The sequence below is a fragment of the Vombatus ursinus genome, unplaced genomic scaffold (assembly GCF_900497805.2).
Source record: "Vombatus ursinus unplaced genomic scaffold, bare-nosed wombat genome assembly UNPS02010320.1, whole genome shotgun sequence".
NCBI classification, from domain to species: domain Eukaryota; kingdom Metazoa; phylum Chordata; class Mammalia; order Diprotodontia; family Vombatidae; genus Vombatus; species Vombatus ursinus.
In genome coordinates, this window is record NW_020950098.1 from 5,434,440 (window position 1) to 5,460,847 (window position 26,408).

The following is a 26,408-nucleotide window of genomic DNA, read 5'->3' on the forward strand; positions in this document are numbered from 1 at the left end:
TTATTAGCACAAAAACCAGTCATATGAGTTGCTAAAATAGATAGATTTTTAGTAACACAAAAGTTAGAGTCAACATGAATTAACGTTTTTAAAATGAACCTAAATTGAATTAAAAAAAAAAAAATCTAACAGCCAACTTGGCCTTTGTAAAAGACAACAACTTATATGATTTAAACAAAAATTTCTAGGTCCTTACCAAAACTGTTTGTGCATCTGCCAGGTCAAAAGTTTGTTTTAAAGGTGCTAAGAAACAAGCAGGAACAATGTGTTTGTAGACAAAATCAGCAAATCCTACTGGTCCATCTTTGCCCCCTGTGAAGAGAATACAGATTTTCATTTTGTGTAAAGAAATTAATTATGAATGTATCAAAGCAGTAATTAAGTGTCAACTTATGGTATATGCCAGGACTAAAGGGTTCTGAACCCCAAAAGTTGGAAGAGAGGGAAGTTCAGACCAGGAGACAAAAACCAGATGATAACTAAGCACCTCACTTACCCCAGAGGTCCACAAGCTTTGAGAGGATGATAAAGCATGTTTTCTGGGCAATAGGATCTGGATATTCTACTGCTCCTTGAATGATAGTCACCAATACTCTTTCAACATTCTCTGCACCTAAACAGGTAGAAATAAATGCTTCAATGTGGTTTCAACAGAACTCAAGATTTTTTAAAGCTCCTATTTCAGACATGACTCAAAACCCTCCCCTAAAATTCCAGTCTCAAAGTTGAAAACACTTGTCGCTCCTACTTCGAGATAAAAAAAAATTAATACTAGGTATGTAATATGATGTTCATGCTTTGAAAAGGTTTTAACCCAAAAACATGAAGTCACAATAAGATGGACACATGAGTATTAACTATTATATACCCCCACCCAGCCCTACACAGAAGGGTTTTCCTTTTAGTAATACAAGGTATCTCCAAAGTCTTAGTTTTAAGCTGTACTAACACTCTGGGGACACCATATACACAGTGACAGACAGACATACACATGCCCTTCAATTTATTGTCATCATAGTTTGATAGGCTGGATTTAACAAATAGCTAACATTTATACAAGGATTACTATGGGCCCTGCAGGCACTGTGCTAAGCCCTTTACAATGATCTCATTGAGCATCACAACCACTTGGGAGGTAGGTGCTACTATGATCTCTATTTTACAGCTGCAGAAACTAAGGTAAACAGACATGAAGTAACTCGCCCAGAGTCAAACAACCAGTAGGTAACTGAGGCTGGATTTATACTTGGGTCTTCCTGATCCCAGGCTCTGTACTCTATCTACTGTCCCAGCTGGATTTCTGCAAAATGATGAAAATCATCAACTATCATAATTTCCAGATATAGTTACTTCTTTATATTCTTTCCCTTCAAAGCTAAATTCAATAAATTTAAGTTTCCCTATCGGTTTCCTATTTAAAACACTCTCTGAAGAGGCGAGATTCTGCTTTCAGGATGGGCAAAGAGAGGTAATATTAATCTTAGGAAAATTCTGTTAGCAAGAAGAGAGCAAATCTACTTTGAGAGAACCATGATGGGACCAAAAAAAAAAAAGTAACTATTACCCCTCTGGGACTCTAAAGTGGAGATTTCTAATTCCCTAAAAAGCATTCAAAGAATTCTACAAAGGTGCTCCCAAATTTATCACGTATATTCTTTATGGACACCCACACCAGGACAGGTGTGTGTGGTAGCTAATCAATAGTCTTTGCAACATCTCCCCACATCCCTACCCCGATCTCATGGCTGACCTCCAATCTTGCATCTCCAGCAGCCTTTTAGACATCCTGAATTTACGTCCAGTAGACAACTTATACTCAGTATGTCCAAAACAGAACTCATTATCTTTCCCCCTGAACCCTTCCCCCCTCCATTTCTTATTACTGCAGGCGATAACCACCATCCTGCAAGTCCCCCAGGCTCATAAACCAGGAGACAAAGCCTGTCAATTTCATTTCTGAAAACATCTCCTGAATATACCTCCTTCTCCCACCTGACACTGCCAGCACTCTAGCACAGGCCCTCATCACCTCCCACCTGGATTATTGTAATTCCCTGACAGTGGGTCAGCCTGCCTCCACTCTCTCCCCTACTTCAGTCCACCCTCTACTCAGGCACCAAAGTGATTTTCCTAAAGTGCAGGTCTGACCACATAACACTCCCCACCCCCCATCGCCCAATAGACTCCAATGACTTCCTATTGCCTCCAAGATCAAATACAAAATGCTGTTTGGCATTCAAAACCCTTCCTAACCAGCCCCCTCCTACCTCTCCAGTCTTCCTACTCCCCAACATATCCTCTTTGATCCAATGACACTGGCCTCCTGCCTATTCTATGAACAAGACTTTCTCTTAGCTCCAGGCATTCTCTCTGGCTGTCCCCCATGCCTAGAACACTCTCTCTCTTCACTCCAACTACTGACCTCCTTGGCTTCCTTTAAGTCAAAACTAAAATCTCTCTTCTATAGGAAGCCTTCCCAACCCCTCTTAATTCCAGGGCCTTCCCTCTGTTATATATATCTCCTATTTATCCTGTATAGAGCTTGCTTTGTATATATTTGTTTGCATATCATCTCCTCCATGAAACTGTAAGCTCCTTGAGGGCAAGGCCTGTCTTTTGCCTCTTTTTTGTAACCCCAGGACTTAGCACACAGTGCCCATCACATATTAGGTCCTTGATAAATGTTTATGGAATTGAATTTGTTGACCAACTAAATTAAACAGTTGTGAGAAATAATTCATTTGGACCTCTACTCTATTCCAATCAGTATTAATTGGTTTGCTATGATTCCACGGGGCAGTGATAAGTTCTGTACATTAGGCAGGAAAACTGAGCTGCAGATTGTAAATCCACTTACTTAATCACAGGAAGCCAACAAGAGGCCCTCAAACCTTGTTTTTCCTTGTTATGGTGACCAAGCCCAGTGTGGTGGAGGTGACTTGATGACACGGAAAGTCCCCCAACCTATTTTTGTGCCTCCAGACCATTCTCTCCTTTCCAACATGAGCAGATGACAATCTTATGACCACTTAGTCAGTGGAGATGCCTGATGCTTGGCCCAACCCAAGAACCCCCTACTGACATATCATTTCTAGCCGATGCATCATTTTTTGGCCTGAGAAGCAAGATCAACCAATGGGATTCTGTACTTTGCATAGCCTCTTTAGCATGTTCAGGTATCAGATCTTAGAAAAATAAGGCCCTGGAAGAAGGAGACCATCTCAGATCGTGAGGGAAGATTTGAGGTCCACTTCATCAGAGGGGACCATAGACCCTTTAATAAAGTGCCACTGGCTCAGAGCTCTGCCTCAGTGGTTTTTCTTGTAGATTGGGCAATTTTAATCCCAACAGTGTCTATTTAAAATACCCAGTTCCCCCATTAAAAACACATCTATGGTAATGTGCTAAGCTGAGAAGACAATTTACTTTATGTAGTTAATAAAAGGAAGCCAGTGTGCACTTTCTCACCCTGATTGGCTATGACTTCACTCATGCCACTTCCTGTGACTGTCTGCAGGAAAGCAAAGTAGCTCCTCCTCAACATCTGCTTTTCCAAAGCGGCAGATTGGTCATTTTCTTCTGCGGGGCGAAGCAACGCTTCAAAAATGGCATGAAGTAAGGGCATGAACATCTGCTGTAAAAATGGTGACACCTGCGTCTGGGAAGAGAAAAAAAGATCCAAGTTTCTGAACCGCAAACCCTGGACAGGAAGACTGATCCTCACCTTAATCATCTCAAATGAATGAAAAAAACCAACTTCATTATACAAGGACCTGATGAGGTGATGTGACAAGCTCCAGGGACACGGAGAACAAGGTGGGAGGTTCCGGGCTCGTGGGGGAGGTGTGGCTGGTGATGGCGCCATAGGGGGATGGGGGTGGTACTTGGACATTTCCTCTTCTAGGAGCAGAGATCCAGAGTTCGAACATTTGAGGTGTATGAAGGGGAGAGGGACAGGAGAGCTGGAGGGATGGCTGGCCAGAAGCCAGGTGCAGTGGGTCACACAAAGTAGACCCCCCCCAAGGAAGATTCTGGGTGGGGAGGAGGAGTATAAACACAACACGCTTTCAAGTTTAATCTGCATTATTAATATTGTCTAGACTTAAAAAGTGAAGGAGAAAATCAACAATACAATAAATCAAGCCCTGTTTTGTAGGGCTGACTCATTTCTAAAATGTAAATGCTCACATGGAAAATTTAACAATCAGCTTAAGCCCCTATGAGCTGGCTCCAACATAGCACTGGGTGAAAGGGTCCAGACGGCAAGGCTGCTGGAGAGAAGAGGGCCTCACGAATCCAGAAGCAGCCTGCTGGGATGGGAAGAGGGGCTGATGAGAAGAGCTAGGCCTAGAGGGAGTGTGCAACAGGGCCCCAGGGAGGGTACTCGTCTCTGGAGGGGAACTAGTAATCCACACTACCCCTGAACTAGGCAGTCAAGAGCAATGTTTGTACACAACTTCACACACTAAGCATGCCCTGAAGCTTTACTTCCATCTTGAAATAACAAACTCCACTCCACTTAACAGAACCTAAAATCACGCTGAATTATCAGAGCCAGCTAGCTGACAGCAAAAAATTTCTCTGTGGTTTGCCGAGTTAAGCATTTAGGCCTTTTAATCAGCTGAGGGAATTCCATTGTCCAGTTATACATTTGCTTACCAAAAAATGACATTCAAAATATTAGATTATTAAGAAACAGCATCCAGCTTCTATATGTAAAACTAAGGGATCAGAGATGCTGCAACAAACCTTTATGAAGATGCAATTTATCTTTGCGAATAACAATGACTAACGAATACAAACTTTAGAATTCTTATGAAAATTATTTATTGAACAAAATTTATTATTTTGGGCAAAGTAATCAAAGTCTCATCATAACATCGAAGAATAATTTTAAATACCTGGTTCTACTGGCAATTTGTTAATAATACTACATGAATAGACTGATACTTTGAGGTTGCTATTTTTGTTATACTATTGTGTGACACAGAATTACTGTGCTGAACACATAATGTAATTGGTGTAAATACTTTTCCTGCACCAAAGCAGACTGCAATCTCTCGATACCTCAAGGAGAGTGAGAGTGATGGGTTGTTCACGCTGGAGGTGACAGGCTGGTTTTCAAATGACACAATTCACTCCAACTAGGAACTGCTAGAGGTCATGCTTCACTAATTGGGTGCACCTATGGAGAAGCCGTGGAGGGAGCAGGATCTGTGACCGCCTGGATACCACTTAACTCCAAGTTCCCTATTTAAAACATACGTGAGGCATCCAGTCTTCTTCAATAAGAGAATTCTCCTTGGCTGCAATAGTGAAGGGAGAGTGGAATGCAGAAAAGGGTGTGGGGCATTTTTTTACACTGAGCAAAACAAAGCACAGGCCAGAACATGCCGGAAGACAACCTCGTTGCCAGCCACCTGGACTAGAGGATCTTGAATGAATCCATACCTTGAACTTGGCCGTAATCTGATTGATGAGAGGAATGAATTCCTGAAGGTCCTTGGCTTCACAGTCTTTGAGCATGTGTTCTGAGGCTGAAGGGATGAAGGGAAGAACTTCTTCCTCCAGACAAATGATCATTCGATGAAGGAAAGTACGTACGCCACTTCTGAGAATCTCCTTCTGTAAAGGACAGCTGAGGGCTGGCAGAAATGTCTGTAAACAGTCCAAATAAACCTCAGAACAGCCACACTGTTTCACAGTCTGTTTGTTGCTGAAAGCTTTACTTGTTCGGCTGTGTAAATAATAAAATTGAAACTTAATTGAAACTTCTTTAGTAATGTTACTTAACATCCACAGATTAGAAAATGGAAAAGGTTGTCAATATAATTTGCTCTACTAAAACCAAGAAAAACATGGGTTATTTTGGTAGCACAATGATTTCTAGCAGGTAGCATTTCTAGCACACATGACCATTACCCAGTCAACTAGATAAAAATACAACTGACAAATATTCCACAAAATAAAAATTGTTAGAATTAACATAAATTAATGTAGACAATGTCTCTCTAAGTCAGTATGTGCCTGAAGGGATCCTCATATACCTTAGACAGGTCCCTGTTCCCATGTGAATTTGACACTATTGATTTGTTGCATTCTTTAGCCTTGGGATTTATGGGATACTGGGGTAAATACACCTGAAAATGTGAAATATAATAAATAAATGATAATAATACTCTAAAATTGTCCTTTTTGATGCAAGGATGTTAAAAGTATTGGTTAACAGAGTATAAAGACCAAAGAGAAATAAAAAATACTTAAAACTATGGATTAACAGGTACTAGGTACCTCAATACCTAACTCACTCAATTTCCCCCGGAAATGATGAGCTCAAGTGCCAATGCAACCTTCTGGTCAACATGGAATGGTTTTCTTACTCGAAAGATGTAATTGCATTACAGCTTCATTAATATATGGCTTCTATCTAGATCTCTGGTTTTTATCAAGAAGATTAAATCCATGATAACAAATCTCAGACACACATCCACTTGGTAGGTATGTTATCATGGGGTTTCCTAACAGGTATGGAATAGTCACAGAGGTTTCTTTTGCTGCTCACATTTTGTGATTCTGTTACTTGTATGTATTTATAGCTTCGTGAATTAGTAGCAAGCACTGATCTTTTGCAAAAGAAGAGAGGTTCTGATGTAAAAGGCTCTTGGTTGAGTAATGATGCAGAATCCGAATGACTTAACATGCTAAAGTATTTAAGTAAGAATCTCAGGATCCCCCTATTTGTAAGTGTTAAGGCAAAGGCATAAGGTTCCAAATTCAGCATTTACATAGAAGTATACACTTTCTTAAGTCTCCAAACCTGCAGGTTCTAGTGACTTCCAAAGGATTAACATATTACGAGCCCAATCAGAAGGTTTAAGGACTGTGAATAAAATGGGATTCGCTTCACAAAATCAGCACATTTCTGGATTTCACTAAAACTTTTGTTATTTGCTGTACCTACTCTGACATGATCAAACGACTGTTTATTTCTTAAGAAAGTTCTATGGATGTAATTCTTCATTTAAAAAAAATTATAAATTTATACTCACCTGGCAAACCCAACAGCATGGTTGAGACAGTCTGCTAGGGCTGCCTGCCTTTCTTCATCTTGCGCCAGCATCAATTTTTCTAACAAAATTTTAAACTTTTCCATTAACGGAGTCAACAGATTCCTCATTAAAGCCTGCTTCCTTTCTGCTGGATAGTCACTGTTAACAATTAGTACTCCTGCGGTCTCATAAATAAAAAGCTGATCATCACTGCTCAGCAAAGACTGGTAACCATTTTCCTAGAACGAGATTTATGTCCTTTAATGACGCTCTAGTTCATCCCATTTGCTCATAAAAATAAAACGAGCAACAATCACAGAATGAGTCAAAAGAACAATTTATTTAAAAAATTGATCTAAATAACTCATTCAGAAAATATTTAAAGTGCATTTTAAGTGTAGCCATTTTAAATGGCTGTATTATATAAAGTATATATGAACTACCGTAAATCAAAAATCCTTGATTCTAAACTTTTTTAGGCAGGGGAAGGAGTTAGGGTAGGATGGCAGCAGGAACCTGAACAAGATTACTTATATGTGTCAGTTTCTTATTTGTAAAAAAATTTTTGTAGCTATGTTAAAGGGTTGATAAGGTTAAGATAAAAATAGGATATTAGTGTACTCAGAGAAAGCAAAACACAAATTCAGTGTGCATTTGAAAAAATCTTACTCTAATACTAAAAATTAGAGTCTTCAGAACTAGTTTGAAAGTATTAAAACAGAAGTTATGTTACAAGCATGTCTGAAAGATTGCAAACAAAATCAAGTAAATTAAATTGTGAGCAAGTATGGCCACAAGATCACTTTAACACATATTCACTTATAGATACTTTAATTAACTAATTTATATTTATTTTGGATTTGCATTACCATTTTTCACAGAAACTACACAAAAAAAATCTTCAAGTACCACTAGACTTTAAGAAAAGATAACACAAGGTCCAGTCTTCTAAGAGATAAAGGCATAGTTTATTTATATTAAAAAAGAATTACTTTGCCTACCCTGAAATGATGAAATATACCTATTTTATTTTTACTTTTTGCAAGGCAATCAGGGTTAAGTGACTTGCCCAGGGTCACACAGCTAGTAAGTGTCAAGTGCCTGAGATTGGATTTGAACTCAGGTCCTCCTGACTCCAGGGCCGGTGCTCTATGCCACCTAGCTGCCCCAATACACCTAATTTTATGTCAGTTTCAGAAATATACCTATTGTATAAAATGAAATGCCAAATTATTTGGGAAAATCTATCAACAAACTTGAGACAAACAAAATTGTGAGTCAGGACTTATTTAACTAAATACAAATCATTATTTATACTTGTCTAAAATCTGTCTAAAAATGCCTATCTAATAAATAGCTTTTCTACTAGAAAGCCCTTATCAGTATATCTACTTTCACATAAAAGCCCTGAGCAATCAGTGAGAGCTGCCAAGGAACTTTTCAAGGAAAGGGAAATAAATTGTGCAGTGTATCATAGGAGACAAATGTAGAAAAAAGAACAGGTGGATTTGTCAGCTGACTGACTAGTTTTTTCTTGAAGAGGTTGCATGGGAGAGCTGAGAAGATGCTCATATGTGTCTAACGAGCCTTTGCTGTAAAATGCAATTTTTATTATGCTGGAGAACACTGGAATTGTCTTATAAACTAGAAAACACAGATATCGTTCAAGAAAAGAAATAATGTGCACAGCAGGACTGAATACCTCTGGAAAAGATTTCAGTTAACCAAGCCTCCTGAAATTGTCATTAATTATAACAAGTCCTATAAAAACATCTGTATTGAATGATTCTTGAATTTCCCACCCTGAAGCTGAAGCTATCAGTACTCATTTAAGAATGGCTGCCAGCGGGGGCAGATAGGTGGTGCAGTGGATAGAGTACTGGCCCTGGAGTCAGGAGGACCTGAGTTCAAATCCAGCCTCTGACCAAATACTTGACACTAGCTGTATGACCTTGGGCAAATCACTTAACCTGAATTGCCTAAAAAACAAAAAAATTTTGACTGACAGGGATAGCCCTGCACAAAGCAGCAGTTCCCAAACTACTTGCTATCATTAATATTTCAAACAATGAGAGGATTGAGATGAAAAGTAATCAGCAACTACCAGTATCAACAGGCTTTGGGTTCTCTCTATTTGCCATTTCTGTGCTCCTAAAGGGCAACCTCAGTATTAACTAACTGTGAAAACCTTGTCAGCAAAAGAACTGATACTTACAGGTGGAGAAAGCTCCAACAGGTCTTGAATTCTGTTCAAAATGTCCTCAATGAAAGCATTCATTTGTTTACTGAAAAAATGTTGAAAAAGAAAAAGAAGAAAATAAAGGTTTTAAATAAAATGCTTAAAAGCCCAGGAAAATAAATATAATACTTATTTTGGAAACACAACAACATGGTCCCTACAACATACATACTCACAAGTGGTTCTGATTTGGGGGGAAAAAACCTTCAATTTTTATTTGCTACACTCAAAATCTTTTGTAAAAGCAGGACCCATAATCCTATGAAGCCAACAGCAAAAACATCCAGAACACTGAATAAACCAGCTCTTTCTCCAGACTAGATTCCCAGGACGAACCCCTCACATGATCCAAAGTAGCAAATGAGACTGCTGGTTTAAGTAATGGCTAGCAGTTGATATGGGAACAGAAGCCAAGCCCAAAAAGATATTTAAAAAAGGGAAACCACAAACTATAGTAGCCACTATGCAGAAAAGAGAGAACATAAAATGAAGAATGATATGACAAGAGATATTTCATTCAATAAACAGCTAATATTTGTTTCATGGAAAAAGTTCAGGCAAAATTAAAATCCAACCTATAATCTTGGGAAAGAATTTAAGCAGTTATTTCAGACAAACTTCTATTACATTGATTAAAATCTTCTAAATAAGTGCTGTTAAAAAAACAAAAAAAACAACAACAAACAAACCAGCAGCAGTTGAAAACAGTTTCCACTTACTTGAGGGATTTGACAAATCTGGAGAAGAGATAAGCTGTTCTGCTCCGTACTTTTGGACTAGAGTGGCGTAGGCCTCTCTGGTCTAAGAACGCCATCTAGAGGGGAAAACCAAAGTGCTTTTTACACTTTCCATGCCCTTGCACAACATGTATTCTGTTATCTGTGTCCTTATGATTTATTACAATATCTTAAGTTCCTAGAAGATTAAGGCCCAGGTCTGCCCAAATTCTTCTATACAAAAGCTAGCCAGCCAAACACAAGGAGACACTTGTAGACTTAGTCATTAGAATACAATTTACTCAAAGTTTACAAAGAAAAAAGCAGTTCTGTGCAAAAGAGTTGAAAATAACTGAAAAAAAGAGTCTGCTCTGGGAGAAGCTAGAAAGCACAGATAACACACAAAACTAACCAATACAGAATTAATGGCACTTACTAGAACACAAGGAATGTGTTGAGGTTCAACGGCAAAAAACTTTTCATATCGAACTACAGTTTCAAAGAACTCTAACGTCACTGATGTATGCTGATAGGCACTGACACCAGATGTTACCAACTGCGGTGGAGAAAAAAATGAGAAATGAGTTAAGAGTTCCATTAGTTCATAAGGAAATAACTGGCTTTTTAAGAAGGTAAAATTCCATCATCTTCAGTCACATACTTACAGTCCGTATCATATCCTGCAAAGCAGTAGCTTTTGAAACATCACCTGAGAAGTGGGCACCATGAGACACTGGAAGCGCTTCTGCCAACATATACAGCAATCTTATTGCCACTTCGACTTCCATAAACCTAGTAGCTTGCCAATTCCTGAAAAAAGATAAGGCGTCAATGTGATCTGCATACACACTCAAGTTAGAGTTTCGCAGTTGTAGATCCTGAATGTCTTAAGAAATATAGTAAGGTAGTAATGAAATGCATTTCTGATTATTTAAAGCAATCTTTGAAGCTTCAAATGTTTTAACCTAGGAAAAGTATTAAGTTGTATATACTAGGTAAACGCATTCATCTAAAAGATTTTTATTGATTTTACTGTGGGCATCGAAAAATGTCGAGGTGGAGGGAGTGGTGGGCAGATGGATCAAATAAATGATTAGAAATGTTCATTTCTGTTGCCCAGACATTTAATCTTGAAATTTTGACATGCATTCTATATATAGTGAGACCATTTATTTTAAAAAAGTACCAGGAAAATAAAACAACTTATCTGGAATAAAGAAGCAAACAAAAACACCTGACCCAAGTATTCAAGTTCATGTCTAAAAGGAACAATGCTAAGTACCTAAATCATAATTCAACGCACAATTATGTCTCTCCCTAATTTGAAATGCTTTTTTGAGAAGAATTTTTGCTTGAGGCAAAAATCAGATAAAATATTCACTGCAACTTGCTTCGTCAAATGATACTCTTATACGTTGACTATTTGACATATATTTCTAAATGATCTATTTTATTTCTCCCAACTGATCATTTATATTAGTAACAACATGTATAAAGCATTTGAAATGTTTGTCACTTTTACATATCCAAATAGAGGCCTCCAAGGAACAAAGTCCCCTCCAGGGTTAACAAGGAAGGTTGTAATAAGCATTTGAAATAAGGAACACACTAAAGCAGAATACTAGGAGAGGCAAGGAAATAGATGTAAGCGCTGTGACAAAGGGTTTGGCATAGAACACCAGACATTGGCATAGACAGTCAGGGTGAGGAGAATTCACATCTTGGAACAAAACTCAAAGCAGATGATAGAAGGAAGGCCCACAGTAATGCATTAACTTGCTTGTAGTCAGTTGGTGAGCAGCAGAGTCAGAACTCAAAACCTGGCTCTAAATGCAGGACCCTTTCTACCACCTTCTTATGTCTCAGGTTCTACTTCCTCCACCTCATGGAGTGATTGATATGTCAATCCCAAACCTGGCCTGTAAGTAAAATTACTACTTCAAACCTTGTTTCTGTCTAAACACACATAAGCTTTCAAGTTAAGTCACACACAAAAAAACTTACTGTAGTGTAGTGCTAAAAACTCTACGAACAGAAGCCAGCAACAACTCTGGAGAGACTTGAGCAAGCCGATCCAACAATAACTTCAGTTGTTTTCTATATTCTACAAACATAGCTTCGTCTTCACCCTGAAATGATTTTTTAAAAATATACAACTGTAGATTTCTAAAATATGGTACATCCTAAAACATAGTCAAACTATATAAACACTGTCCCGCACAAGTCCTAGTTGTGAGCTGCCAGTATATACTATTAGATACACAAAACATATGGCTACCCCCCCCATATATAACCATATATATGGCATTATACTAGGTGCTAGGGGAAAACAAACAAAAAAAAAGATTTTGCCCTCAAGCAACTTACATTCTACAGAGAAGGTGAGTGGAATACATGTGTAAGTATAACACAAGATAAATTAAAGAAGGAAAAACTAACAATTTAGGTGGCCAGGGAGTTTGAAGAATGAGGGAAGCCCCCCCCCCAAACACTTAATAGTATTTTTTTCCCCGCTTACATGTACAGATCGTTTTCACATTCATTTTTTTTTTAATTTTGAGTTCCAAATTTTTCTCCCTAAGACAGCAAGCAATCTGATACATGTACAATCATGTTAAAGAAGAATCAGAACAAAAGGGAAAAACCATGAGAAAGAAAAAACAAAAAAAAAAGTGAAAACAGTATTCTTCCATCTGCATTCAGACTCCATAGTTCTTTCCCTGGATGTGGATAGCATTTCCATCATGAGTCCTTTGGAATTGTCTTGGATCATTGTATTGCTGAGAAGAGCTAAATCTATCATAGTTGATCATCGCACAATGTTGCTCTTACAGTGCACAATGTTCTCCTAAGTTCTGCTCATTTCACTCAGCATCAATTCCTGTAAGTCTTTCCAGGTTTTTCTGAAATCTGACTGTTCATCATTTCTTATAGCGCAATGGTATTCCATCACATTCATATACTGCAACTTGGTCAGCCATTCTTCATTTGATGGGCATCCCCTCAATTTCCAATTCTTTCCCACCACAAAGAGCAGCTATAAATAATTTTGTACATGTGGGTCCTTTTCCTGTTTTTATGATCTCTTTGGGATACAGACCTAGTAGTGGTGTTGTTGGATGGGCATAGTTCCAAACTGCTATGAGAGAAGACTTGGCTAGGAGGGCACCTTAAGAGACAATGACTCTGAAAAGCAGAGCTAGAAAAGGAGTGTATTTCACATAGGGGAGCCAACTCAGTGGAGTACAGAGAGACAGATGGAGTCCTGAGCCTAAGAAAGAGCCAACAGTTTAGTTTCTATGGAATATAGAGTGGGCGAAAGGAATAACACTAAGAAGTCTGGAAAGGTTGATCAAAGCCAGACTGTGGTAGCCCTTAAATGTCAAGCTATTTGTATTTTACTCTAGAAGCAGTAAGAAGCCAGTGATATTTAGGAAGAAACGGCACAGTCAGATCTGTACCTAACAAGATTCTTTTGGTGCCTGACTGGAGGATGGATGGGAGAAGGGAGAAGCAGGTAAACCAATTATGACCAATGATATTGCAGTATTCCAGACAAGAGGTGATGAGAGCCTGAACTAAGTTAGTGGCTATTTGAAGGGAGGTAAGGGGATCAATGTGAAAGATTATGGAGGCAAGAGTTGACAACTGGTTGGATATATATAATGAGGAAGAATAAAAAGTTAAGAATGAATTCAAAGTTATGAAACTACTACTCTGAGGTTAAAAATTACATAAAATTTTATTTGTTAGAAATATCTACCATCTCCTCTTACTGGCCCAACAAGTCCTAAAAATCTCAATTTATTTAAAATGACTACAGGACCTTCAGAATTTGTTCAAGCACATCAATTCTGCCCTTTATTCAGAATTCTAGTGTTCATCTGGGAGCAACTACCAACCAGGGAACCTTATTGGGGAGCAAATGACTGATGAGTAGATTATCTCATCAGAGGAACAACACTCCAAAGACGGACAAACCTAAGGGATCTTCACCCTGCGTAGGACAACCTATGAGAAGAACATTCAACACGACTGAAAAGTACGATGGACATCATCCCCCCGCCCCTATCCAGACCCTCAGCCCATCAGTTTTGGGGCCAGCTAAGAGCTGCATTGCAATTGCTCAAGGCTGAGGACAAAAAGCTATGAGCCAATTTTATTCTGGCACATATGACGGCCAAAACATTACATTACTTAAGCTCCCAGAAGGGCATCAATTTAGTGCTTCACCAAGTTTAAAAACAAGGTTTTTTTTTTTTAATCGCCACCAATGCAAAATATTAATGCATTAAAAAATACTGAAAATGAAATCTGATGACTAAGAAGTTTCATATTAAATTTTACCTAAATTTCTTGAAGTTAATAGAGGTGAAAGTGAAATTTCTCACATGCCTTTTCAAGAATTCAAACACTAACAAAACTTAATCTATGGTACTATGAGGCAAATAAAATTGGTAACTAAGTTCCTACACAAATTATTCCCCCAAAGATATTAAAAAACTTACCTCATTTTCAAAATTATATTCTTCATCATAGGTCAATTTTTTCATAACGGCCAACATGATTGCCTATAATAAAGAATGAAGTTTCTTTAAGCCTCATGGTTCAGTTACTTATACTTTTAAAATTAAATGTTTCATGATTCCCAACTTTTATATAATTAACACTCCATTATCAGTTTACAAAAATACTCAACAAAAAGGAAAGTTCTCAGCCTTACCTCTACATTAGCTTTTTGTTGATCAGAGAGCACTGTGAGCTATTAAAAAAAAAAAAAGGCAGTAAATCCAACTTGTATTTATGACAGTCATATCACTTTTTTAGGAAATTTATTTGGCTACTAATTTTAGTTTTATATTTTTTACTCCACTTTCATTTGACTTATGTGGTGAATTTTCCTCCAATGAAACAGTCCTTCCTACCTTAGTACAGCACCTAACCCTTCCTTCCTACCTCAGTAAGCAATCTTCATGAATTTCTGTGGCTTAAATTCACATGGAGGCTCTCTCCTTCCTTTGAGGAGCTTTGTAACATTTAGCTAGGCCAGTCCTCAAAACACTGACATAGGCGAGTCAACTGTCTGGAACTCTTTCTACTTTGGCACATCCGACCAGCTCTTGAATTACAATGGCTTATCTTTTAAGAAAGGATTAGGTCATGTACCTCAGCAGGGACTACTAGTTAAAGAGTTTGAAATAAGTCTAATGTGCATAAATACTACATTAAACAAGATAGTGTTACATGACCTAATATGTGGCTGGAAGGTTCTCAACATCATGGCTGTATCAAAATACACAATGGCCTTCAATTCTTTCCAGACTTTCTCTACCACCCATCTCATGGAAACCTCTTCACCTTGGACTTTTCACAATGAAAGTACCTGAAGACCCTGAGGCCTCTCTGTCTCTGATTTGTCTGGTTTCTCCTAAAATCTCCACTCTGAAGATGCCCAAGCCAGCCAAGTTTACGTTCCTCTCCATCCTGAACCCTTTCTCTACCATACACGCCATTGAAACCTCTTCACCCTGGACACTGTCCACCCCTACAGCCCTGCACCCCTTGAACAACTCTTCACCCATGTGCCTCTTCGCCCGACTGGCTGACTATTGCTGGGAATCTCCACTTTAAGGAAGATGCCCAAGCTAGACATGTCTTCGTTGCTCTCCATGCTGTGTTCTCACTACTATGCTCCCTTGAGGTTATTCTCTCTTTTCCTTCCCCTATGTGTTGTCCTCCTCCTTAGGATGTAAGCTCCTTGAGGGCAGGGACTGTCTGTTTTTGTGTTCCCAGCGCTTAGCACCATGCCACGCACATAGTAAGCATTTGATAAATGCTTATTGACTTGGCCTACAAAACTTAAGAATGTTAGGACTAACAATATGCCTTACAGATCATGCAACCTCAGGCTACTTAAAGTAATTTTTTTCAGGGCATATGGGATTGACCCAATGTGTATGATTTACGGGAGGACAAAGACAAGTTAAACAGAATGAAAGGAACAGATACATTATGATTTGTACTGCTGGAGTGAGAAACCACATCAATGAGATCATAGATGGATTAAAGAATTAATCTATTGTTTATAAGAATTCAAACAAGACATGTTTTTTTTTGGGGGGGGGGGGTGAGGCAATAGAAGTTAAGTGACTTGCCCAGAGTCACACAGCTAGTGAGTGTTGTGTATGAGGCCGGATTTGACCTCAGGTCCTCCTGACTCCAAGGCCAGTGCTCCGTCCACTGCACCACCCAGCTCCCCCAAACAAACCATGTTTGATAGGACTCTATCACAAGAGACACTAACATTTCAAAGTCTAAAATTAAACGTGATAATTACTTCGGCACAGAACTACTTTTGAAACAGTATCAACTTACCTGTTTCAAAATGTGAAGGTAATCATAACAAAATCCAATAATGTTCGAGGAGATGTCATCATCCTCATGAATTAGGAGCTGTAACATTAGAGCCACTTTTGTTTCAATAGCCTGAAGTGCCTCGTGAGCATTCTTCATGTCCCCATTCTTAACCAGTTTAGTCCAGCTGACGATCAGTGATTGCCCCATTCCATTTACTAGCTTAGAAAATCTGGCTAAGAAGTCCACATCTTCTTCCTGTAAGCAATTAATGAGATCATTAACATAATTTATTACATATAATTCAAAGCACCAATAAAAGTTATCCTAAACATAGTACCAATTTTTAAAAACTAAAGCATCAGCGACATACTGCTTCAAAAAGTAACTACAAATTTCTTTTGGAGGCTAAGCATCACTAACAAGTTAAAGTTTCTGGTTTCTGTATCTTATTAAAAATGAATCTAAATGTTCAGGGAAAACTGCTATCTTATAAACATTTTTCTCTATCCATTAATGTTCTATTTTCATCATTTAAGGTCATTTTAATGATCAGGGAATAACTATTCAGTTACGAGGAAAAACAGAAGTATTAAGTGTCAGGAGGAACAATGAATATGAGAAGGATGAGAAATAACTTTGTAGCATTATTATACTAATATATTATATCAAACATTATTTATCTCCTATAAACCTCTTAATATACAAAGCTTTCTCTAAGTCTCTGGGAAAAACTTTTAAAAGTTGAAAAAGTTAATATTTGGTCATTGATAAGTATTTTCAATTTAGAAAACCTGCATAAGAATTCTACAACTTCTTATATGCAATGAAAAGACGCCATCACTTTAACACAAATTATACCAAACCACCAATTTACCAAAGGTGAATTAAGACCACTTTCCAAGTACAGGAGGAAGGCTTGAAAAGAAAGATAAAATTATAGAGGTGAAATTTTTTTTTAATTTAGAAATACCCTTTGAAACAGGCCCACTGTTTTTAGCACCAAAAATGTTATTTTCTTACCTTCTCTATTTAAAACTAAAATAGCTTAACAATTATGATTTGCAAAATTGATATTTCAGTTATTCAACAATCTCCCTCAAGTAATGAGTATTACTGCCCTCAACCTAAAACTGTTTAATGGCTGCTGTGGCCATAAATAAATAAACAAACAGACAGTTAGAAGATTTGGTGGCCAACCTGGCAACCAAGCCTTCTTTACACTTAGCAAGGTATCTATCAATAAGCACTGAATTAAAGTTTTTCCAACTTGTCAAACCTAAAGCATTAAAGAATATTTTAGGGGCACCTAGGTGGTGCAATGGACAGTGTGCTGGCCTTGGAGTCAGAAGGACCCAAGTTCAAATACGACCTCAGACATTTGACACTTACTAGCAGGGTGACCCTGGGCAAGTCACTTAACCCCAATTGCCTCACCAAAAAAAGAAAAAGAAAAGAAAGTTTCTAAATTTATAAAACAAAATGAACAGGATTAGTATATAAAGCAATAATAGCTGGTATTTATATATTGAAATAAATATACAAATGAAATAAAATTATAAAAAAAAGAACATTTTAAAATCTAGCTTCTCCTCCAATACACCCCTGACAGTGTCTAGCATGAAAGGCAGCATGACACAATGGACAAGGGGTTTCAGTCACACATATTAGCTGTTCATCCTTGAGAGAACCCCTTCACTTCTCTCAGGATCTCAGGCCTTAAGTTGCAGAGAAGATGCTGACATGCACTGGCAGAAGGAGTTTCCTCACCTGGAAGTTCCCCATTACCAATAAAATCATTTAGCCTCTATTTCTATGACAGAGATCAGCAAGGTTTCTTCATGATTTTTACATACCTGCTTAAGAACATGTTTTTTAAAACCGATTTCATCAGAGAATGAAATTATTTTGAAAACACTTGCTTTGTTAGGACTAAGACTAAATAGCTCTAATTAATTGGAATTTCTAGATGTTACATGCATTTGTTTCATCAGCAACTATGTACGTATGTTTCCTAGTTATAATTACGGCCGTATGGAAGTTAAACGCGTGTTGGATTAATGGTATGGCTCAAGGTTAAGCCTACAGCTGTCACTGGAACCCTTTCGACATAGCATTTCTTTACAACTACAAATATTAGATTTCATTCCTGTCCCAAGCAAGCCCACCCATTACAATTAAGCTTCAAGTCATCTTACTAACCTGTTCAATGCTGAAAAATCCTGCAGACTGTAACACTTGACATAAGGATTCCACTAGTTTCATTTTATCAACTGGGTCCATTCCTTTATTTACAATTTCAAACAAACAGTCACATGCTTCCTCACGGAGAACTTCTATTGACATATGACCTAGCAGCATATTTATAAACCTGAAGAGGCATAACATGGTTAGGACATACACAAATTTATGAATCAAAAAACATTTTTTAGACCATGCATTTTGCAAGTTCATATCAAAAAAGAATAAATGACTTACCGATCATTGGCTATCAGGGTCAAGTCTATCCATGAGACATAGGCCCCAACTACTTCAAGGCACTGGCATGTCACCTCTGAATTAGTATACTGATAATTCTGTAAGATTTGGTACCATGATTCCACCAGATTTGGAATGCACTGCTCCCTCATGGTATCTTTTATTAACGTATTCCTACGAGCCTCCTGGAACAAAAACATTTCAGACATCGAGTTATAAAATTATGTACATCTATTCATGTCTTCACATGATAAAATTTCAAATTTACATGGCATATTTTCTGGTTAATTTTCTATCTTTTGAGATGAAGCTCTGAATATGGCTAATATGAAAACATGTTTTCCTTGACATGTCATGTATAACTGATATCACAAGTGGTGAGGCAGGGATGGGGGGGGAGGGAGGGAATTTAGACCACAACATGTTTAAAAAATGAATGCTAAACTTTTCAAATGTAATTGAGAAATATTTACCAAAATACAAATATATTTCTTAAAAAATAGGCTTTGAAAATCACTGTTAAAAAATTTTTTTAAAAAATAGGTTTTGAGATTATTTTGACAAAACTCCCCAGCACTATTTTTCTTATTTATCAGCTGCGGAGCCACAGGTCCTCTAATTCTCTCTTTCTTTCTATTTCTCAGTGCCAAACTCTATAAACCATAAATATACATCATTCAGAACTCAAAGTGTGATTGTAGAGCAGGAAAGAAAAGCTGCAAATAAACCAAGTTAAAAATGCTTTAACCCTATACATTCGGGTTGAGGTTTTCTGTTGTATAACAGCACTTGCAATAAAGGGGGAAAAGCCTGTGAGATCATCAGATCCTAGATGTGGGGCTAGGAGGGACCCTGTAACAGGTCCTCTGGTCCAGTGCTGTCAAATTCAAATACAAATGTGGGGGGCAGGGGAGGCATCACCAAACCATACGTCAGGATCCCTGTGGGTGTACATTCACATTATCTATGTTTGAATGTCTGTCTATTTTTAGGTTCAGGATGTACTCAGGACTGTGATACCTCTGCTCTGGGCTAACCACCACACTGAACAAATCCTGGTTCAGAGTCTGTAAGTGTCTTGTCCAAGGCCACACAAGTGAGAAACTGGGACACAAACTCTCATTCTCTAAACCAAAACCCAGCAGGCCTTCCACTTCAACGGAGAACAGTGACCACTGCCTCCCAAACTTTGAGGAGGATCCCTTTCTAAATATCCCACATGATAACACTTGCTGTATACTTTGATGGAAATAAAGGTTACAATGACAATGTCTGGTGTACCCCAGAGTCCTTAGCCCACAGGTGGGAAGACCAGGCTAAGAGAAGAGCTCAGGGCCTGGAGCCACAAAGTCCCGAGTTTAAATGTGGTTTCTGACACTACCTCACTGTGTGACCCTGGACAAGTCCCTTCATCTGTGTGCCTTAGTTTCTTCATCTATAAAATGGGAAAAATAATAGCACCTACTTCACAGGGTTGTTGTGAGGATCAAATAAGAATAATGGCAAAGCATGGCACCTGGCACACAGCAGATACTCTATAAATGCTTCTTTCCCAACGACGGATGCCATTTCAAATCTAATTTCACGTTATTCCTTCTATACTTCTATGAAACCACCATCCAATTCAATCTTACATTATATTTATACCTCATTTATACTGAGATTTTAATTTCAAGAGGTCAGGTGTTGTTTCATCCTTCTATGTACGTGTTACAGGCCTTATCATAATATCATGTACATATTCAAATATTAAATGAATGATACAGGCAGAGGGAGAAGAGTTTGCCATGAGATCCATGTCTTTAAGAAACTCAGGGCTGAAAACAGACACTCACCAAACATGCAAACCAGAGGAAACTTCCAACCTTACCTTGATACATTGGCAGAAAGAGCACAAAACAGCTTTCTCCAGCATATGTATATGCCAGGAGAGAAACTGTTGCCACTATTTCTACTAAAGCTGACTCTTCAGTACTGACACCATGACTACAAGCCACATATTAAGTTGCGTACAAGACACAATTGGAGAAAAAGTCAGATTCTGTATTTGAACTAACACAATATATTCAAAGCATCAAGTTACATACTGTCTGATTTAAAAAAAAAAATAACCAAAACACTTTACAAAGAAAAGCATATAGTAAACTTACGACTATTTTTTAAAATGTTACTGTCAAAAATGGATTACACTTAAAAGCAATTTTGTATCTTATCTTCCACTGTAAACAAGATAAAGATATGCCCATTTAAGAAACTCAGGGCTGAAACAGACACTCACCAAACATGCAAACCAGAGGAAACTTCCAACCTTACCTTGATACATCGGCAGAAAAAGCACAAAACAGCTTTCTCCAGCATATGTATATGCCCATTTCACTGTAAACAAAATCCACATAAAGCTAGAAATCGATGCTGTTAAGATACTTGCCTCAGATGTATGAACTACGTCCCGATCCACCAATTCTGCATCAATAGCCATGAGGATTCTGAGGTATAAATCTACTCCTCTTGGGTTAAGGTCCACTACTGATAGAATATCAAAAAAATACTTGGGCCATTTAGTGAGATACTCTGTAACAAAAAGTAACGCGAAGACTTGTGCTGCTTTGTTTCGAATGAAAGTCTTCTCCGGCTGGGGATTCAGCATCTAAAAGAAGCAGAAACATTCTGAGCACACAAGTTCAGTAATGTTTGCAGCATAAGTTGCTGTCATAATTTATCTAGTTTAAGAATGTAAAACTTATTTCATCTTCATCTAAACTTTTCACTGGATCTGATGTGAATCGCTCTGAGAACATTAATTTGTTCAACAAAACATCATGCATCATCCCCAAAACATAGGCCAGATCAACATGATGTTAGGTTGAAATGTGCTTAACAATTAGTACTGATGTTTAAAGGGATAGTCAAAAAACAAAACTTGGGGGGGGGGCATGGCAAAGGGAAGGTAGAAATAAGAGGGCATGAAATTATTATCTGCCTCACCTCCAGCTATGCAAGGGCCACAAAAGGAATTCTAAATAGTTTCTATGGTTTTATCATATGAAAATATTCAAAATTTTCCTTAATTACTTGGTAATTGAAATAAGCATCTCAAAGTTTTCCCTTTACACAACTGCTTTGAATATACGAGATTACTAAAACAAGCCAAAAAAGAACTCTCCACGTATGTGAGATCTTTTTTTGCCTTATTTTTCAGGTCCTCTGAGACACTCTGTAATAAAATAGATAGGAAAGTAATACTGGTGCCTTAACTTTCATGAACATATCAAAAACTCCTCTAAATTTACCTAAACTACAAATTACTTATTTAGCTTGGCACGTGACCAGTGCTAGATCACATTCACATAGTGCAATATTGTTTATTTAAATTCATTTAACCACCTAGAAACTACAGCGAAAAAGCCCCTCATTTCACCTTTCTCTTCAAACTGCCCATGTGAAAACACATTTCTTGAGTTTCAATCAATGTAAGAATTGGCTCAGGTCTTCCCATACCATGCTGTCAACATCTCAACTATGCTACAAAATTTTAGTTAATGTCTTTGTGGACTTCTCAAGTAGTAAAATGTGTACATCAAGCACCATGGAAACTGGGGGACAGCTGGACAGCGTTAAGTACAAACTTCAAGTACTGACACTCATTTGACTGCTTCAGCTGAAAAAGCATAAATTGTTGAGACATAAGATATTTAGAAGACTTGGGTTAGGAGTCTAATTTGAAATTGAAATGTAGAAAATCTTATCTTCTATGAAATTTCAAAAATAGTTAACAGAGGTTTTTTCTTTCATTTCCCCTCTTCTTTCAAAAGAACTGAACATTTCTGAATGTTCATTTAGATCAAAGTCAGTTCTTTTACCAACAGTCCTCAATGGAAAAATATGCAACCCCAAGAACAGATAACTGCCTAAAGACTTAGTGGTTTGTGCTGTGAATGAAGGTGGGAAACCCTTTGATGCTGTTACTACCTTACCTGAGCTTGTAGCCAAGTTATAAGAGTTTCCCTAATAAGCTGTTGTTGAGCTGCAGTGAGTTCTGAATACCTGAAATAAAGAATAAAAAGTGAGGCACCTGATGGAGTAGAAAGAGCATTGGATCTCAGAGCCAGAAGAGATCTGGCCTGGAATTTGCCCTAGACACTCAGCAGCTAAGGAACATGGGCAAGTCATGCAACTTCTGAGCCTAAGTTTTCTCATTTTGAAATGGAAATAATAACTAGAGTGGCTGGGAAGATCAAAGATGTAATATAATGTAAAGCAAGCTCTCTATAAACATCAGTCATTATTAAACAAGTCTCAAAGGCTCAATGGACTATTCTACCATAACTGGGAAGCAATTCATTTCCAAGAAAATGCTTGTCATTCAATATAAAGTTCACAATTCACAAAGCCAACATTTCTCCAATTGTTATAAGGAGCTCTATGTCTTCACATATGAATAGATCATAGGTCTGCCACAGTGTAGTGAAAGCAGCAGGGCCTGGACTCCTCTTCCTTTGTCCTGGTCACAAAGGATCCTTCTTCGAGCACAATGCAGCCCGTGGTTCAGTACCCATCCACCTTACAACAAAATGCCATCCCTTCTCCCCCTCTTCCCCCCACATTGGTACCTGTTCGGACCCTGACAGACACAGAGACAGACACAGACACAGACAGACACACACACACACACACACACACACACACACACACACACACACTGTTCCTCCCAACTCTGTCCCATTAGCCCTTCTCATCCATCACCCTTCACCTCTCACTTCTGTCATACCAGAATAACTTTCACACCATCCCCCCCCCCCCCCCACCTCTACACCCTTGGCAGGAGTACACCTGTATCATCAACTTCCCTCACCTCTCTGTTTCAAGCTAATTTCTTGAATCCCCTTCATTCTAGAAGTAGATATACAATAACCCCAGAACAATGAAAGAACCAAGGAATCCCAAATTTTAAGGAAAACTAAGCTATTTACTCAACTGTACAGAACATTGAAAACTTAACTCTTCCGTTAATTTATCTGAAGTCTTAAATGTTTTAAAAGTGTAGACCAGTACATATTTTCTTAATCCAAAATTTCTATTCTTTCTCTTCTTGCCAAATTACAAAGTAAACACGAATAGGCAAGTGACAGTGATCAAATAAATCAATTAATGGTATCTGATTATTATCTGACTTGAACTTCAACCTTTAATTTGACTCTAGGCTCAATTTGTGACATCACAGTTCTAAAGCACTTAGCTGTCTAAAATGCTTTATATAAAGGGGAGATAAGTAGGCAAGAACAATTGAATGCATGTGAATGGTAATTCATAGACATCATTTCCCGTTCATATGCATGCATTGCTACATATCCTCTTTACTATCTCTGTATAGTTTCTATAATAGGAAATTGGCAATATTTTGTTCTAGTTTCTAAAAATATATTTTGAAGATGCTCTTGAATTCACCTTCACCAGTTTCTCACTGAAATAGATGTTTTGCTTTGAGAGGTTTGTCTGCAGTTGACTGAAAAGGTATTTTGCTCCCTAACTTAGTGGCAGTCACAGTTTACAGTTCTACAGGTTTACAAAAGTGCTCTCCTCACCACACCCATGACTGGGTAGGAAGAGTATCCTCATATATCGGAAATGGCCTTGGATTGGGAGTCAGAAGACTTGGGTGTGAATCCCAACTCACTGTGAGAGAAATCAGCAAAGTGCCTTTATAAGCTTCTATTTCCTCCTCTGTTCAATTAGGGAGCTGGACAATGGTTTCTAGATCAAGATCCTGTGAATATGAAGTTGACGAATTTTGACCAAATTTAATATGCTAAAGAGTCTCATAAGATATTTTAATGTCTGATATAATGGTTCAAATTGGCACCTCTTGCAACTTTTAAGGAGTCCCTTTAAACTTATTATGCAACTAGAAATTCCATACATGCGATTACGTGGAGGTCTACAGTTCACTGAAAGAGTAGGTGTACCATCTTAAAAATTAAGGAGTCATGGCAGAAGCAAAATCAGAATGGCCCTATGAAAACTAATTTGACTTTGATTACATTAAATAGAAAAGATTTGGAAAAACAAAGCCAATGCAACCGAGATTAGAAGGGAAGCAGAAAGCTGGGAAACTATTTTTACAGCCAGTGTCTCTGATAAAGAAAGGCCTCATTTCTAAAATATATAAAGAACTGAGTCAAATTTATAATACAAGTCATTCCCCAATTGATAAATGGTCAAAGGATATGAACAGGCAGTTTTCAGAGGAAAAAATTAAAGCTAGCTATAGTCATATGAAAAAAGGCTCTAAATCACTATTGATTAGAGAAATACAAATCAAAATGACTTTGAGGTACCACATCACCTATCAGATTGGTTAACATGACGAAACAGGAAAATGATAACTGTTCGAGATGTGGGAAAATTGGATCACTAATGCATTGTTGGTGGAGTAATGAACTGATCTAACCATTCTGGAGAGCAATTTGGAACTATGCCCAAAGTGCTATAAAATTGTGCATACCCTTTGTTTGACCCAGCAATACCACTAATAGGTCTGTAACCTAAAGAGATCTTAAGAATGGGAGAAGGACCCACATAAACAAAAATATTTATAGCAGCTCTTTTTGTGGTGGCCAAGAATTGGAAATTGAGGGGATGCCCTTCAATTGGGGAATAGGTGAACAAGTTGTGGTATATGAGTGTAATGGAATACAATGGTGCTATAAAAAATAATGAGCAGGCAGACTTCAGAAAAAACTGAAAAGACTTATATGAACTGATGCTGAGGGAAATGAGCAGAATCAGGAGAACACTGTATACAGTAACAGTCACGTTGTTAGATGACTAACTTTGATGGACTTAGCTCTTTTCAGCAATGCAAGAATCTAAGACAATTCCCAAAGACTCGTGATGGAAAATGCCGTCCACATCCAGAGAAAGAACTATGGAGTCTGAATGCAGACAGAAGCATACTGTTTGCTCTCCTTTTCTTTTGTTGTTTTGTTTCTCCTTTCTCTTGATTCCTCCCATCAGTTCTAATTCTTCTTTAAACCATAACTAAAGTGAAAATATGCTTAATATGAACATATAAGTAGAACCTATATCAGAATGCACGCCGTCTTGGGGAGGAGAGAGGAGAGAAAAGGGGAGAAAATTTAAAACTCAAAATCTTATGGAAGTGAATGTTGAAAATTAAAAATAAATCAAAGAAAATTAATTTGTCATTGTACTACTTATGCCAATTTGTGTTCTAATTCTCTGAAGAACATCTAACAAATGATAAATTTTATTACCAGGTAAATAAAAAACAAAACCTATTTTCCCATGTAGATCTTAAATGTTAAGGGGGGATGGGGCAAGGAAAAATTTCTCACTTGAATTTTATTTGATGTTCTAGAACCTGAAAGCAGAAGAACTTCACGTGATCATCGCTGGAAAAAAAAAAAGGAAAAATAATCAAAATAAGGATCAAAACAAAAAAAATTACAAAAAATTCTCACCACATTTAACAGTAAAACCTACCCTTGACTCTCACGATATTAATGAATTTGGTGAACAGAAGGGTTAATAGACAATACAAGATACTGATAC

The 26,408-nt window shown here is 37.8% G+C and overlaps 1 protein-coding gene across 1 annotated transcript in view; it reads right to left on the reverse strand.

Moving 5' to 3' along the window:
* XPOT (exportin for tRNA) overlaps positions 1–26,408 on the reverse strand; it is a 42,905-nt gene that overhangs the window by 6,811 nt on the left and 9,686 nt on the right. Inside the window, exons 4-21 of the mRNA XM_027854176.1 lie at positions 26,192–26,248; positions 22,811–22,880; positions 21,265–21,483; positions 18,837–19,021; positions 18,561–18,729; positions 16,380–16,616; positions 14,728–14,766; positions 14,513–14,575; positions 12,009–12,133; positions 10,670–10,814; positions 10,441–10,560; positions 10,008–10,102; positions 9,265–9,334; positions 7,050–7,288; positions 5,452–5,737; positions 3,469–3,658; positions 497–613; positions 197–312 (exon numbers count right to left, since the gene is read on the reverse strand). Coding sequence (XP_027709977.1) covers positions 197–312; positions 497–613; positions 3,469–3,658; positions 5,452–5,737; positions 7,050–7,288; positions 9,265–9,334; positions 10,008–10,102; positions 10,441–10,560; positions 10,670–10,814; positions 12,009–12,133; positions 14,513–14,575; positions 14,728–14,766; positions 16,380–16,616; positions 18,561–18,729; positions 18,837–19,021; positions 21,265–21,483; positions 22,811–22,880; positions 26,192–26,248 — 2,542 coding nt within the window. The remainder of the gene's footprint in view (positions 1–196; positions 313–496; positions 614–3,468; positions 3,659–5,451; positions 5,738–7,049; positions 7,289–9,264; positions 9,335–10,007; positions 10,103–10,440; positions 10,561–10,669; positions 10,815–12,008; positions 12,134–14,512; positions 14,576–14,727; positions 14,767–16,379; positions 16,617–18,560; positions 18,730–18,836; positions 19,022–21,264; positions 21,484–22,810; positions 22,881–26,191; positions 26,249–26,408) is intronic.